General features: G+C 33.5%; 2 protein-coding genes across 3 annotated transcripts; one reads left to right on the forward strand and one right to left on the reverse strand.

The window, feature by feature from the left end:
* Positions 1-828: 828 nt before the first annotated feature.
* Positions 829-3,782, reverse strand: LOC140970131 (AT-hook motif nuclear-localized protein 1-like). Its single transcript, XM_073431724.1, has 5 exons — positions 2,896-3,782; positions 2,104-2,174; positions 1,732-1,863; positions 1,445-1,606; positions 829-1,344 (listed from the first exon to the last, which is right to left on the reverse strand). The coding sequence occupies exons 1-5, from the start codon at positions 3,293-3,295 to the stop codon at positions 1,120-1,122; spliced, it is 990 nt and encodes a 329-aa protein (XP_073287825.1). The 5' UTR covers positions 3,296-3,782; the 3' UTR covers positions 829-1,119.
* Positions 3,783-8,391: 4,609 nt separating this feature from the next.
* LOC140970158 (uncharacterized) lies at positions 8,392-16,149 on the forward strand. 2 transcript variants are annotated; one of them, XM_073431779.1, is made up of 9 exons: positions 8,392-8,645; positions 9,715-9,766; positions 9,945-10,070; positions 10,157-10,255; positions 11,812-11,954; positions 13,448-13,556; positions 14,006-14,113; positions 14,835-14,975; positions 15,605-16,149. In XM_073431779.1, the coding sequence occupies exons 2-9, from the start codon at positions 9,737-9,739 to the stop codon at positions 15,965-15,967; spliced, it is 1,119 nt and encodes a 372-aa protein (XP_073287880.1). In that variant the 5' UTR covers positions 8,392-8,645; positions 9,715-9,736; the 3' UTR covers positions 15,968-16,149. The 2 variants fall into 2 exon arrangements, with proteins under 2 accessions (XP_073287880.1, XP_073287879.1); XM_073431778.1 differs by lacking the exon at positions 9,715-9,766 and having other exon boundaries at positions 8,393-8,645.
* Positions 16,150-16,732: the final 583 nt, after the last annotated feature.

Raw genomic sequence — 16,732 nt, forward strand, 5'->3', positions numbered from 1 at the left:
CAAATATATTGTTAACTATTTTTATCTATAAAAACATTTTTGTTGAATTATTTGTAAATTTTTTTTATAAGTATTTATCCAAACAAAGTTTTAAGTAATTCTAAAATTTTTAGAGCAAATTTTAGGAGATGGTTGGATAAGTATAATATCTATCATGTGTACTTATTGAAATTTAGAAACTACGTATATTTTTATTAGGGTCGAAATATAAAATAAAAATATAATTAAATAATCATTTGATTGTTCTTATCTAATTTATTTAAGAGAAGATTTACATAAAACTTATCGTATATTTATAAATAATTTTTTGTTAAACATAGATGCAATTTGCGTATTAAAAATTGTTCTTGAAATGGTTTCAAATTTATATTATAACCGAGATATTTTGTTATCCAACACTGATCAACTATTATTTTTAAAAATATATCTTAGGCAATATATTTCAAATATACTTAAGAAAAGTATTATTTTTTAGAGTGGGTCTCATGTGAGATCGTCTCACGGATCCTAATCTGTGAGACGAGTCAACTTTACCGATATTCACTATAAAAAGTAATACTCTTAGCATAAAAAGTAATACTTTTTCATGGATGATCCAAATAAGAGATCCGTCTCACAAATACGACCCATGAAACCGTCTCACAAATACGACCCGTGAGACCGTCTCACACAAGTTTTTATCTATTTGTTTTAAATGATTGACCATATTCGTTGTCTCAAATAACTAATATTATTATTTTTTGTTTTAAAAAAACTTTATTTTATCTTCGTTGAATTTTAAATTTTTTTAATCGAAATCAACTTTTTATTTAAAATTAAATCCGACAATTAAATTAACAAAAGTTTCATTAACCAAATCTACCTATGCCAGAAAATCTTCAAGATTTAGGGTTCAACATAGAAGTGTAAAATCTGACGACGAATTCATCCAACGGCACAACCGGCAGGACGAAAAAACGGGTTGTGATTGGCATGCGCTCCTGCTGCTACTTGGTTTACAGGCGTTGCCGAGGAAGAGAGATTCGAAGTGGAATGAACTAGAGAAATATGAATGGAAGAATCGATGCCAATGTGGTCAGTAAGAACTATGTTTGAAGAGTTGGGGCCAGTGTAGGCCTACTACTCGGGTAAAGATACGTTGATGTCAGTGGCGTTATTCTTCGATTCCAGAGGCATCGACGACCAGCTATCTCCGCGGAAAGAAGAGGAAGTATGATATGCGTCTTCCACCCCAGCACTCGAGATTGGAATAGCAGCAGTAGGTATGATGGCCAGGGACTCTGGTTTGTGTTTCTTCGTCTTCTGCTCGTGCTGGTTACCCACCAGAAAACTACCCACCACAATCTGGATCACGATAAAACACCAGCATGGGTTAGACTGGTAAGGTTTATTTTGTAAATCACGCAAGAGCTATATCCTGAAAAACGACATGGATGGAATTTACCTGCACAGGGCCGGCAGCTACTAATAAACCAGCGACTCCACCCCCGACAACACGCCCATCAGGACTAGCTAAAGAGACACTCATCCCACCAGATCGGTTTCTAATTCCTCCAGTCTCAGACGGCGTGAACGATCCTGTCAATGACAGTATCTCAAAACGACCCTAAACAACATGGGCAAACGGATGGATAAGAATACTGGTTACTCACATGCAACACCAATACGCCTAAGAACAGCAAACATCAGGAAAAAAATGTCAAAAGATATGATTTCAAAATCAGCTTGCACCTCATAGGTCAATGTACCACCGGAAGAATCGGGTTGACGAAGAGTGACACTCGATATTACACCATTAGCAGAGAGAACGCATATCGCTCGGGGCCCTTGTTGAGAGAAAGATATGATCTTCATCGTGACATCCTAAGATCACCAAAAGATAAAATGACGTAAATCCTAAGTTTGACATGAACAACTTCTGCATACTTAACTTCTACAGCGACGTAAAGTCGTCTTAATAAACAAAAAAATAATCAAAGAAATTTGGTAGTTAGTAATTGAGTTAACCTTAACAGGAAAGGAAAATACGATTTAAAATTCTGCTCTGTACAACTATTATTATTATAAAAATATATATACATTTAGATAAGCTCAACATTTTACCTCTCCAGCATCAACAGTGATGATATGAGGTGTAAAATTGGCACCGACAGAGCATGAAACCCACTGATCACCTGGAAAAGAAATATCAATATCAGCAACAATGACAGGAAAACTATTTACGGCTGCTATAAATTTGATCCGATTACATGTCCCGCAATCATTCTACAAGTAATTTTGTGTTAGCTTATAAGATCGAGAGGTTCTCTAGGCTGCTGTGGGTGTCCAAATCTCAAACTGATTCCACAAGTAGCTGTGGTGTGCCTAGTATGTTTATGAGACTTCCCCACCTAGAATCCTAGGGACTTTATTCACTTCCACAAGGAATATACATATTAGCTATCAAATTTGCAAGAGCCCATATCACGTGATAACTAATTGACAAAATTGAATCAGTCAAAGCTTAAGGTAAGCGCATACCACTGCATAATTAAGTAAACGCTCACTTAAGTGGAATTATCAAGAAGACAAATCATAAACCAAGATCCTTCACTGCAAAAGGAAAAAGAAAAAGCGCTGAAACAAAAGCCGAAATATTTCAAGATTCCTTGAATCCCACTTGACTCTTCAGCGACCCATTTGCGCCAAGAATATGACACATCAATTCACTGGTCCCACCTCTACATTCAAAATCCTATGTTTATAATTCCCCCGAAAAAAAACTAAATGCTCCGAAGACATAATTGACGCTAAGTAGGCTTCACATAACAAAAACAGATCACTAGACTAGCAAAGTTTCACGAACATCAATATAAATAGTAAAATGCTGCTCAACATCAAAATCAAACTCATTACCAGAACTCCCAGTCTCCACTCTGAGAGGTTGCAGCTTGGCTTCAGACCCAAAAGACCGGACCTTTACTCGTTTCTGAACGGCGGAGAAGTCGATCACCGGTGGTGGTGCCGAGGAAGCAAGTGGTTTGGGTGAAAGGGCGACTGCCACGGAACCATCAGGTCCATACTTCCTAGGCCTGCCCCTCTTCTTCTTCGAAGTGGCTGTGCCGCCCACTGCGGTCGTCGTATCCGGTGGAGTGATGGAAACTAGTGGTGGCGCCACGGTCACATGAGGTGGTGCTGATCCGGTTCCTTGAATTGGATTTTCTGTTGTGGTCCTGGGAGCTATGTGGTAATCTGAGGGTGCATCTGATCCCACCACAGTTACTCCGCTGCTAACCAGAGTATTAGCACCTTCCATAAGCCAAACGCCAAGAAAATAACTTCCAATCAAATTTTTCTCAGAACCCCATTATTTTCTTGCGAATAATTTGAGAAAACTCTACGAGATTAATTAGAAGTATTTGTTTTGCAAAAGAAATTAATGAATAAATAAAAATGGAAATGCCTCAAAACACACAAAAGCAAGTTCCAGAAGTTCCCAAGATTTCACCTTTATCACTTGACAAGCTACAATCAGTCTTAAAAGAGCTAAAAGAGAAAAACTATAACATAAAAGTGAGATAAAGCTGATGTTTTTGAACACAAAAATAGTTTACATATCAGTGAAAACAAGGGGAAAAAATAACAGAAAATAGCAAGGAATTTTCCAGGAAAAAAGATTAATTTTTGGGTAAAATTTTGAGATTGGGATCGGAAAAGATTGAATTTTGGGGTTTGCGGTAATGAGAAAATGGGAAAATATGGGTTTTTGTGGGGTTGTAGCTGATTTAATTTAATTTAGGTTCCCCTAACTTTACTCAGACGGTCCAAATTTGAGATTTAGAAAAATTGTTAATTATTAAATAATTTATTAATTATTGGGCCTTTCAAGGAAATTTTATTAGAAAGCAAAGAAATTATGAATTTTGGTTTATAATGGTTGAAGTCCGGGGAAATAAAAATTATAAAATAATAATAAAAAAAAGTAATTGTGGTTGGGAAAAGTGAAATATGGTCGCCAAGGCATGAAGACAGCAATCACTCTCTTTTAAAAAAAGATAATTTCAATAAATAAATCGAATACATTGGATATGTACATTAAACATTACATCTTTGTATATTATCATATTATTATCAATGTATATTATCATATTATTATCAATGAGTACCAAATACAAACAAAATGGAAAATGAATAAAAAGAAAGAAAAAAAATACGTGGTGATATTATATATCAACAGTTTCTTGAAGAAAAAAGACAAATATTTTCCACAGTAAAAAAATATATTTAAAATTTGCGAATAAAGCTGAGAGATGTACCACAATTAAATGGGTAAAAAATAGGGTAAATTCTATAAAAATGTATTTAAAATTTGTGAATAGAGCTTAGAGATGTATGACAATTAAGTGTGTAAAAAATAGGGTAAATTTTATATATATTATCTTGATTCAAACGATGACACTCTCTCGGTAAGAACTATAGCACTTGACAGTAAGTCAATAACAAACTAAATATTCTTTATTGTCGTTGTGTAAATATTATCACTCAACGAGAAATTGGCCTTCAAATCCCAACCGTCGATTTTTTTGTGTTCAGTCCCTGGATACTTTTTTAATACCACATTTCCACATGAAGTGTACCACATTTTGTATGACATAGTACCACAATTTTGTGGGTAGGGAGTGAATCCAAAGAAATATTTTGATTGGGGATTTTTCACCAACTTCCCCATCACTCAACTATTTTATGAAGAATATCTATATTTTGTGTGAGTGAATTTTCTTCAAATGATGTATTCTTCAATGCTTGAAATGGAATAGTGTTATGCAAATTTCTCTTTGAGTGGAGGATTTATGTTAGAATATTTCTATTATCTTAAATTTTGGTGATTGACAAATAACATCATCGAATTGTTTCGGTATTCAACCGTTTTTTTATTGTAATTACATGATTTCAGACTGCGAGATCCAATCAAGTCGTTCAAACAATTCTTCAAAGTTCAAGTTGCAGAATATATGTACTCTAGCTGCAATGGATTTTATATCAATATGACCAAATCAAATTATTGAATACAGAACAACTCCAAACACACTGCAGCTGGTCAGATATGAGAAAAAGATACTGCAAGTCAAGACGTCCAACAACTGTCAGATATAGAATGAGTAAACAATATCATAACAACTCACTGTGGTATAAAATTGTTTATTTTTTCTATGACCTATATGTTTTTCATAAGCAATGAGCTTAAGATCGCAAAAACACAAGGAATATCTAATGAGCATTTAATAATAGATACGGAGATTAAAAGCGACATGTTCATTTTGTGGGGTAACTGTAGATATGATTGCTGGAAAACAAATATAATTGTTAGAGCTTTTCAACTATAAATATGCAGACTCGGTATCAATTGAAAGCTTTTGAACTCTCGCGCATCTTTAATCTTTCATTCAATATTTTCGAGCCACTCAAAGATTTCATATTTCAAGCTGCTCACATAGCATATGTCTATCATATTATATCAGATTTTCATGCATCAATATGTGATATATTACCAACTCAAATCTTCAAGCTAATCATTGGTTATTTTGTATTGTTTTCTGATGAACTGAGGGTTTTTAAACATTCAGATCTTGTAAATTTATGACAGAGTTTCAATTTAGACAGTGCATGTCATAGCTGAAGTGAGTTGTTACAAGACATTGTAAAACTAAATTCTTTTAGTGGAATCATTATTAAGTAAAAGAAGGGGTGGCTTATGAGTGTTATATCCGAACATCCATAAAACATTTTTCTAATTTCATTACGCACTTTCCATCCTTGCATATTATTTTCAAGACTTTTTTGTTAACTGTCAATTGTATTTTATAGTTTATCACTAGTCAAGTAGGACTGTTTCTGTATTTATTCACTTTTTCAGTAGTCCAACAAAACTAGTCGTTTAAGAATATTTCTTAGCAGCCTAAATAATGTAAAGAACAACTCAAAATTTTGAACATTTTAAAAGAGTTTTATTCATCTCCTATAAATTATAATCTGATCCCAACAAGTGGTATCAAAGGGGTTTTTCTTGAACTCTTGTGACTATATTTTTAAATGACATATTTTAACAAGATTCCAATCTTTTATAAATAAGACTATGAAGATTAAAAAATACACATGCAAACATATTTAACGGCTCAAGATGATGATATGTGTAATGTCATCACTTGAGGTACAATGAAGATTTTGAAATTCAATACAACCAAAGCAATAACTGATGGTGCTTCATAGACGGTAGAAGAGTACCCATCTAAATGGAAGACTAAAGGTAAAAATAAGATCAACGCTGACAATGTGACCAAAAACATATACAAAACTCACAACAAAACATGTTTAGTAAGATTAAGACATGTTCAACTGCTAAGAAAACCTGGGAGAGCTGACACAATTCTGTGAGGACAACGATCAAACAAAAGAGAACAAATTAACATTTGCAATCCAAAAATTTGATAATGCCAAAATGAAGCCAGACGAGACTCTTAATGATTTTGATTAAGGGTTTAATAGTATTGTTATTGAACTAGCATATCTTGATGTAGAATATTCTAACTGCGAAGTTGCTTTGAAGGTTATGAGTGCATTGCCTATAGAATGAGATACAAAGGCGATGGCTATAAGGGAGTCCAATGATTTCAACAAGATCGAGCTGTACGACTTGCTTGGTGATATTAAAGCCTATAAGCTTGAGATGAGAATTCGATCGGACAGAAGAAGAGCCACCAACTTCACAGCCAACTCAAGCTCCAACCGCCACAACCCCAATTCAAACCACGAACAAAGAAGCTTCCAACATAAAATCTACTGACCAGATAAGCAATGAGACTTTGTCTTTATTTGTTAAAATTTTTGGCAAATTTATGAATATAAATCAGTCTAATTCTTATGGTAAAAAGGATCAAGATGATGATAATCAGGATTATTTTAATTGTGGAAAGCAAGACCATTTTATTGCAAATTGCAAAATATAGAAAAAAGATTATAAGAAGTCATTTGAAAAAAAAAATCCCAAATATGACAGAAGATCTTTCAAGAAAAAGAGATATAAAAGAGTACTTGTTATTGAAGAAACAAAGAACAAATGGGTCGACTCAGACTCAGATCAATGTAGTTCAGAGATATACTCAAGTGAATGTTGATGAGAATGTCAAGTATTTCATGGCAGATGTTGATTCGGAGACTTTTTAGATATTGAGTTTGAATCTGCTAATGAAAATTCAGGGCCTTGAAACTCACCTCCCAATTTTATTTTAAATTTTCTAATAAAGGGTCGAGGTCTTGAACTCGATTTTTCTTTGTATTTAATTTTTTATGAGGGCCAACGTCTTAAATCTTGGCTCCATTTTTTTTTAAAAAAAAAACTTTATAAGGATATTAGGAACGAAAATGCGTTCTAAAAGGGTGGATAAACACTTTAAAAATTTCAAGAGTTACTATAGATCATTCTTGAAATGTTCATAATTGAACCGAGCACCGAGATATTATATTGAGTTTGGTTATAAACTAATCGAAAGACACTCAATATAATCATCTAAAAACTAATTAAATATTTTGGAAATCACTTAAAAAGAATGTAAGTTGAAATAATAAAAATGTTTGGTTGGCACATTTTTTCAAATACATTGTATGTAAAAATTTGTTATTTTAGAGAACACATAAAATGTTTCAACAATAACTATTAAAAGAATAAAAATAAGTAAACACAATAAAGTAAAGATCCACAAATTTTCTTATGAAAGTCCGAAGACCAAATCTTTCTAAAAAATACTCAACTTGAAATGACGAGATTAACGCTAAAAAATTCTCAAATAATTAAAACATGCAACACACACATAAAAAATTAAGCAAATCAATCCATTAACGTACTTATTTATTGTATGCAGGAAATAGTATTTTTAAAAAACCATCTTTTTTTTTTAAAAAAAAACTCCTAACTATCTAACGAGTCCAACCCATGAAAATATACCATTTTTTAAAAATATTATTGACCTGAAAGAGTCAAATACAAATTACCTGTTAGGTTTGGTTCATTATCATCTCTGGTAGGTTGAATTCGTACTAACATCTTTATAAAAATATTAGTGAAAGATGCACATAAATTACGTATTTTATTATTTTTTTAAGTTGATTAAATGATATTAAATAATTAATACGAGATTGTCTTTAATTTAAGAAAATTGTTCAATTTTAAAAAAAAATTTGTTTAAAAATTTTTTACAGAATGACTCGAAGTTTGCTTGGATAACGTACAAGAAAGACAATTATGAAATTTTTCAGTGTCTTTCGTATAGCTAAATAACTTGTTGGACCCACCCGGGATTGAGCCCAATCATTCTCAGCCTCGTCGAGTCCCACTAATCCATGCACAGCTCACACCGATGTTGCATTTCTTAAATCCATCAAATTTGAGTCAAAAAATAAAAAAAAAATCCATCAAGCTCAGAAAACCCATCAGAATTACGTTGTTAATACGATCATTCATACATAAAATATTAGATTTGCAGACATACTTCGCTCGCGTGTTTGTGAGAACTGTGTAGGAGACAGCGTTGACATCAGCGATGAAAGGCGTCTTCTCGGCGCCTGGTGATTACATCTACTTCAAGTCTCAGGTCCCTCTTCACAAGATCCCTGTAAGATTGCTGTTTTTTTTAAACATATTTGATTGTATTTTTTTTATTTCTTTTTTTATTCAATTTTATTTCGAGTTTTTGAATGACGGGCTTTGCTGTTTAGCTTCATTTCTCAAATGTTCATTTTGCTGGTCCTGTAGTTCTTTACGTACTTGGATTAATCTTTTTTAGATTTGATCTCATGTTTGATTTGGTTGATCATTTGGACTCAAGAATCAAAATCTTATCTTTATCTGATTTCAGTTGTCCCAGAATCTTGTCTCATAGGAATTTGCTCCAAGTATTTAATATTGTTATGGGTTCTTGCAAGTATCGAGATATTTGCATTTCAATTTGTATAGAAATAAAATCTTGTGGTTTACAAGTTACAAAGATTAAAAGCTCGGAATGTGTGGTAGTTGGATGTAATAGCTTCTTATTGAGGTACTTGGTTCAACCGAATCATCTCAAAAAGGGCGTCCACAATTAAGTAGTATTGAAGAAACATTTGAGACTTAATCCTATACCAAAAGTGTAAAAGCTCCAGGTATTTGACAGAGATGAATATTTACTATTATTGATTTCTAGGAGTTGCCAATGCAGATCAAGGTCTATGATGTGCCGGGTATGTGCATTTATGTGTCTCTAGTCCCGTAATATTGCAAATGGACACTTCTTCTTTTGGATTACATGAAGCAAGCAGATTCCAAAGCTTAATCCTGGAATCATGCATCAGCTAACACCCCTTAACATAACCATTTCTGGAAGATAGGAAAATGGATAGAATGCCAGCAAAACAAATCTGAGAAATATATATTTTTGTACAAGCTGATCAAATGAAGGGCTGAACTTATTTGAGACATCCTTTTTATTTCTTGGACATAGGAATACTTATTGGCTAACTGATCAATACGATATTTTAATTAGTTAAATATTGTAACTTATTCTGGAAGAAGTAAAGCGTGTCAACGTTAAGAAGTTTGAAACAAGTGAATTAATTAATTTAAAATCACAGTTCTTAATTCTTATCTACCCTTTTATTTTTATGTTAATGAGGAGTGAGATCTTGCTACCTTTCTTTTTCCCATAGAGATTCATATCTTCAAGGAGCAATGGAGTCAATGGGGTATAAGTTTTTACTGGTACGAGGAATTTATATGTTCTGATAATCATATGTTTATGAGGAAGTTATCTATGTAGTTTGGTCTTTATTACATAATTGACGTCGTTTGTCGTTAGCAAATTTCAGTCGTGACTTTGATTATTCTTGAGCATTCAATAAATTGTAGAAATGATGTTTACTTGCAAAATTTGGTGTAGATTGGCTCAAAGCAATGGAGATACTATGATTTTGGGCCAAAAGTTGTGCCTCCACTGATCTGTCTTCCTGGTACTGCTGGAACTGCCGACGTGTATTATAAACAAATTATGTCATTATCTATGAAGGTAGTAAATTTTAATAATCTTATCGATCAGTATGCTTGTAATGCCCCAACCAGCGTTGGGTATGTAATTATTTTTTCCATTTTCAGGGTTATCGAGTGATATCAGTTGATATTCCCCAAGTGTGGAACCACCATGAGTGGATTATAGCATTTGAGAAGTTTTTGGATGTTATTAATGTTCATCATGTAAGATTTCCTTGTCATTATTGCACTATATGATGTTGAACATTAATTCCTTTCCTGTCTAAAAAGACTTTGGTTCATCCGTTGGTTCAATTTTTTGCATTGGGTATGTAAGTGCTATGCATTATGATATGTTTAAGCTGAATACACGGGTTTGATCTGAGCTTGCCAGGTTCTTCTGTCAAACTTCTGATCCTTCCCCGTGCCCTTTTTCATGTTGAGTTACTACCTTAACATGTTGAATTTGTCTTCCAAGTAGTGATACAATGATTCTATTGGAAGGTGTTCTTTATTGTAGGATGTGGTGGTACTCATTAGAAATTTGGCAGGGTACTTTCTATTTCATATAAAAAATGAAGGGGTCTTTCTACTTTCATAGACTGGTATTATCCTACCAAATATATTCTTGTTTTAGATCATTATCATTTCTAGCTGTTATCTTTGAGAAGGGTGTGGAAAATAATTACGTGGGTAATTGAAAACCATTTAAAGCTTTCCACACCCAGTTGCCATTTTTATCTAGGTATTGAAATAATAATCTAATGAAACACATAACCACCACTTCATTTCGAACTGTCAATTTATGTCATTTTTGCTTTCAACCTCTTAAAGAATTCCTACCACCTCTGTCTTTAATGTATCAATTTTTATTCTTATTTTTAAGTTTAGAATTTCTCTCACGTGATTGAATTAGGTAGATATGCTTTTATAAATTTCACTTCAAATATTCCAGTGAATGTGATGCATCAACTATGAAACGTGTTATTTTTAAGCCAGAGCAAAAAATAATCGAGATAGTGAAATTTAGAATAATATACAAAAATCATGAAATAAGATACCAATAAATCCTACCGTCTAAACTCTAAACTTTGGGATATCATAAAAGAATTATAAACATCAGGATGCAAGTGATAATTATTTGTACATAGATATTATTTGTTTGAAACCTTTGATGTCGAGATGGAATTTGTGGGAATTTTAAAATGGAAAGATAAATAATGTTTATAATTTTTAATAGATGGTGATGACATTCGGATGACATAGGGTTGAGAAACAAGAAAAGTTAAATATTTTCAAGCATCTATAGGTTTTGTTGCCCTTGCATTTACAAAATGGATTAGTATGGATACAACATTTTGTGGATAAAAGTAGGGATTTTTCTATGTTGGACTAGCATATACTATCCTATTCACATAATTCAGATCATTTCGCTGTACAGATATGTGTGACCTTGACTAATTTTGATTGATCAAAATGGGGTGGTTACTGAATTACATGAATATTGCATGAAATCAAAGCTGACCATCCACTTTTACTTTTTTCAAAAAAATTACTTTTTTTCTGTTTTCTCATACATCAAGCGCCCGACAACTAGTAAGTAGATGCTATTTGGAAACGTGAGAAATTATCTCCCTTTTGGATCCTAGAGATTTTACCAAGCATATCCTTGATTCCTTTCTTGTTATTCATTATCTTAGATTGACTGTTGCCTCTTCTCTTAGTATTTATTTATTAGCTCCCATCATGACAAATTACAGTGGTTGTTTTCCATATCGCAGATACATTTATATGGTACATCTCTTGGGGGCTTCTTAGCTCAACTCTTTGCTCAGCACCGGCCACGTCGAGTTCGATCTTTGGTTCTCTCTAATACATTTTTGGAGACAAGTAGTTTTTCTGCGGCTATGCCATGGGCTCCCCTGTACGTACTTTAATTTTCTCTCTGTTTCTTTTCCAATCTGGTTCAAATGCAAACGTCTTTTTCCCAAAAAAATATACCAAGATATCAATGATAATACTAATTACAATGTTACTGTCTTATGTTTCCCTGGAAATATTACATCATTCATGTTTAGAATGTTACTAAGTACTCTGCTTTATGTTCTCTTTCCTTTTCACTATCCAGTTTTAGATTCTCTTGCAGCGATATCAGGTTTTTTAGTCTATTATTGCTAAAATTAGTATTTATTTTAGTCGTGTGACATAGTTAATTTTCGAACAATATCTACCGTGAACCGCTGATGAAATCAAGTAAGCGACCTGCCTTTACTATGGCGATGCTTTATACACTTGGAGCATTTGGATATCGATGCTTGTATCATTAAAAATTAAATTTAGAAAAATTGTATGCATAATTTATTGATGTTGGGATGAACTTTTTAGTTTTACTTAAAGCACTTGAAAAACAGTAAGAACGGATTTAGAGAGGCTCAGATTTAGAGTTCTTGGTTATTTTACTCCAGCTTCTCTAAGAAACTCAAAAAGTAGAAAATGGCCTTTTAACCATTAAAGTCAAAATGTAAACTACTTCTGCTTCTACTGAAAAAGGCATGTCTTTAATGAAACCCTTTTTTGAGTGAGGTGCTTCTATGTATTAACAGACAACTAATCTTCCAAGTACCCTCGCACGGGAAGTTCAGGACTTCATATTATCATATATTCCCTTCTACCCTTTGGTCGCTGCTACGTGTGCTTCTGCATGATTTTTTACTTTTTAAGGTCTTTATTTGACTCATTATTTGCTAGAAAACTCCTCTCATGAAGTATAATATTTGAAAAGAACCCACATTTTGTGGTCTTGAAATTGCTTGATTATACCAACTTCAGCATTTTTTGGCTTTTGAACATATCCTCGTGTTATTTGCAACTGTTCCATCATCCCAGCTTTCAGCGTTTGAGGACTTTCTTGAGGCTTTAGTTGGGACAATACTGAAAATCATTTGTTACTTGGAGGTTTTTGATCTCTGTCATTCAATTTCTAACACCACAAAACCTTCAGAATATTTCTTAGCCCAGTTATTAGTTAGTTATAGTTGTTTTCCAAATCCTGTCTCTTAATGCTCTCAGAAAGGTTTTGAATTATTACTTTTGAGATTTGATTTCTTCACTCCATGCCTTTTAAGCATTTAATACTAGTGAATGATTTGTATTTCCACCTTCAAATTTACCTTGAAATTGGGGGATATTTAGCTAGGTGTGTTAAATAACCAAGTAATCATTTCAAAGATTTTTTAACCTGGTTGAGGTTTGAAGGGCCGTGGGCGCTGAAATCTATTTAACTATTACATATCAATGGTTTATGCAATTGTTGAAATGAGTGTGATTGTCAGTGGGATGAGTTGTTTGAATATCAATCTCTGTAGTTTATATTTATCCTAATGTAATTGGATTTGTTGTGAATTCAATATTTAACAGTGTAGGCTGGACACCTTCATTTCTATTGAAGCGGTATGTCCTAACTGGAATTCACGATGGTCCTCATGAACCTTTTATTGCAGATTCCGTGGATTTCATCGTTGCTCAGGTTAATATACCGTATGAAACTACATTAGTTCTTTTATTACTTTTAGGCATGGCTACTAGCATCTACGCGTACTTTCCGAGATGTAGAGATTCTGATCCAATCAGGGTCTTCTAGTATGATGTGACAGTCTTTTATGTTTTTGTTGATATTTTCACATCAATGGTTTACCGACAAGTTGCGTGTGAAAGGAAAAAAAGTGAGTGTGTGCATGCCTTCGGATACAAGAAGCCATTGATGTCAAAATCACCTCTGATCTCTATCCTCAACAGGTCCAAGTGGCTTGGGATGTAAATAAAATATTAGTTATTTGGTCGGTTACCTAGTGTGAGAACTATTCATTTACTCGAGGAGTGCTTGTTTTACAAAATTTATAGAACAAATTTCTTTTGATTCTTAAGATAAAATTGAAAGTGAACGTTTCTTATGATGTTAATTTGACTATGATGCAGGTTGAGACCCTTTCAAGAGATGACTTGGCCTCCAGGTTGAGTCTGACGGTTGATGCAGCATCTGTTGGCCCTCTTTTGCTTTCAGATTCTTTAATTACTATAATGGATGTAAGTGGACTGCTTAATACTTTCAATAATGATGGATGGTGAGCTCTTGAATTTAACAGTAAATTACCATCAGAAACTTATTGCAAAATTAAGTTAAGAAATTTGGATGAAGCTTATCTTGTTTAACTCCTTGGTTTGCAACCAGTCTCTTTAGGGATTCTCAGCAGGGTAAATTCAAAATTTAAAAGTCTTTCTGAACAAGTCTGAAGACTAGAGAGATTTCAACATTTCAAATACTTGTATGTTTTCCTTTCACATGTAGTATTGATCAGAGATTACTATCTAGAGGAGGAAGCTCTTATCTCTTGAACATTGTAGAGAGAGAAAAAAATTGCCTTAATAAATATTCAAGGTCTCCCATAGTTTCCTGGATTTCAATGAAGTGAATAACGAGGAGAACCTTTTATATATATTTAGTTTAAAGAGAACACAAAGCAAATGAGGATGAAAATAGCAAGGAAGACATTTTCCTATTAATGGGAATCAACAAAATCACATAAATTTGTGGACACTTGAACACATTTGATGAGTTTAACATTCCGAAATGCTTGCAAAATCAATATCCTGGAAGATAAGAAACTATATCTAGTTTTATTATGATTTATATTCACGTGGTTGTTATGGTGGTTGTGTTGCCTTGATTGGATCGCCTCTTATCCGATTAAACTTATTTCTGACTTCTCCCTCTCTTTTTTCGGGCGTGTTCATCCCCTGCCTGAAGACAAATGATTTCTGTGCAATTCCTGGACAACTTAAAGATCAAGTGACAGAAAGATACCCTGGTGCCAGACAAGCATACCTCAAGTCCGGTGGTGATTTTCCCTTCCTTTCAAGACCAGATGAAGTAAATCTTCATCTTCAGGTAGCACTCGGAAAATTCTTTCATTTTGTGATTTGAACAACTCTGTCAAATGTTTATTTGGGTCAGGACTATCGAACCTCTAAAACATGAGACTATTCTAAGTGCCTCGACAGAATGACGATTCTGATTGAGGGAGCCGGCAGCATTTCAATTTATAGAACCTATTTCGTTTAAGTAGTGGGGGGAAACTATGGAGATTTTTGGTATATTTCCTATATTTCCGAAAAAATAATTCAGGTACATTTCTAGGAAATGATTTTGGAATGTGAACTGTATATTTTTTTGTGTTTTTGGAATTGGAAGAAGGCATTTTTCTACCATAGATGTCACGCCATGTTATATTATTTTCAATCATTTTATTCCTTGAAATTTATTATGAATGTTAAATAGTAGTAAAATAATTTTTTGAATAGAAGATAATAACGGTACGAGGGAATGCGAAAGCCAGTTGAAAGTAAGTTTTTGGTAAAAATTGTTACAGAATATGGATATGTCTATGTTTCCACGGGAAAGAAAATATTTTTCTGAAAGATAAAAAAGTATTACGTATATTATCGAGGTAAAAAATTTCCTGTTAGGAAATGTACTTTTTAGTTTGAAGGTCTCATTCACCATCTCGTTTTATTCAGCTACACCTAAGGCGAGTTGGTGTGGAAGCTAAACCAGATGAAGTCCAAAATGATGTACCTGGTAGGAGTAGCTCAAATGACCAAAATGATGGTAGACATACCGATGATGCACCAGAAGATGGTAGGAGTGGCCCTGGAGATGCAAGTGGACCTCCTCCAGCTTCAGAAGATCCAAATTCCGGTAATCTTGATAATCAAAGTTTCAGCAACACCCAGATATCCAATGTCAGCATTGAATGCTTCAAGCTAGCATTGGCGCCCGAAGTTCTTTCACGGCTATCGTGTGAGTGTATTGTTCATAATTTGCTTAATCTTCACCTAGCCACCTTGTACTTTAACCAGAAGTGTTCTAAGGAAGTTTAGGCCAGTGCTGTAAATGTGTTCTTTGTCCACTGTCATCACCACTTGTAAGTTTTCCTGAGGGAAGATGTTTTGTCCTGAAATTTAAGTTCTTGTGTGATAAATGTATGACTACTACCTTGGGTGGTTGTATCAAAGCATGTTTTTCTTTACGGGTTTATCAATACATGAAAAATGTTGGTACTTGCGATTGTCCGTGGAAAAATAAGTTGATTGAGACATGGCAAAATTGGTTGATTCGATCCAACTTTTATGACAATGGTATATAATGAATGAGTCATATCTGATTTCCACAGAGAGATACATCAGACAACTTGAAAAAAAAAAAAAAATCATACGTGGCCCATCATTAAATCGAGTGTCTGAACAATAATCAAATAAATTGGCAAATTGTTAGAATACAGCAATTAGTTTGTGTGATACTTGCTACTTAGGAAGATAGATATATATTTTATGAAGTAAACATCATTTCATTTTTTCGGGGAGAAAAATCCGAGAATCTAAATCGCTTGCTAGAACTTCTACCTATGTATCTATCAAATTAACAAGTACAAGCTTTTCTTCAGCAATATCTCAGGCCAGAGCAAAAATTAAATCACAAAGAACAAATTTATATTGTTTCTTTGAGAGGAAATCTCAACTCAAGTGATTGTTCAAAAATTCGCTTCAATAAAAGTAAATTAGGTCTTTTAATCTTGCAGAATGATAATATCTAGTAAACCTCGATGTTTGTACTTTGTATGATGTTTTATTCAGAGAGTTTCGGAA

The sequence above is a fragment of the Primulina huaijiensis genome, unplaced genomic scaffold (assembly GCF_012295235.1).
Source record: "Primulina huaijiensis isolate GDHJ02 unplaced genomic scaffold, ASM1229523v2 scaffold43369, whole genome shotgun sequence".
Classification (NCBI taxonomy): domain Eukaryota; kingdom Viridiplantae; phylum Streptophyta; class Magnoliopsida; order Lamiales; family Gesneriaceae; genus Primulina; species Primulina huaijiensis.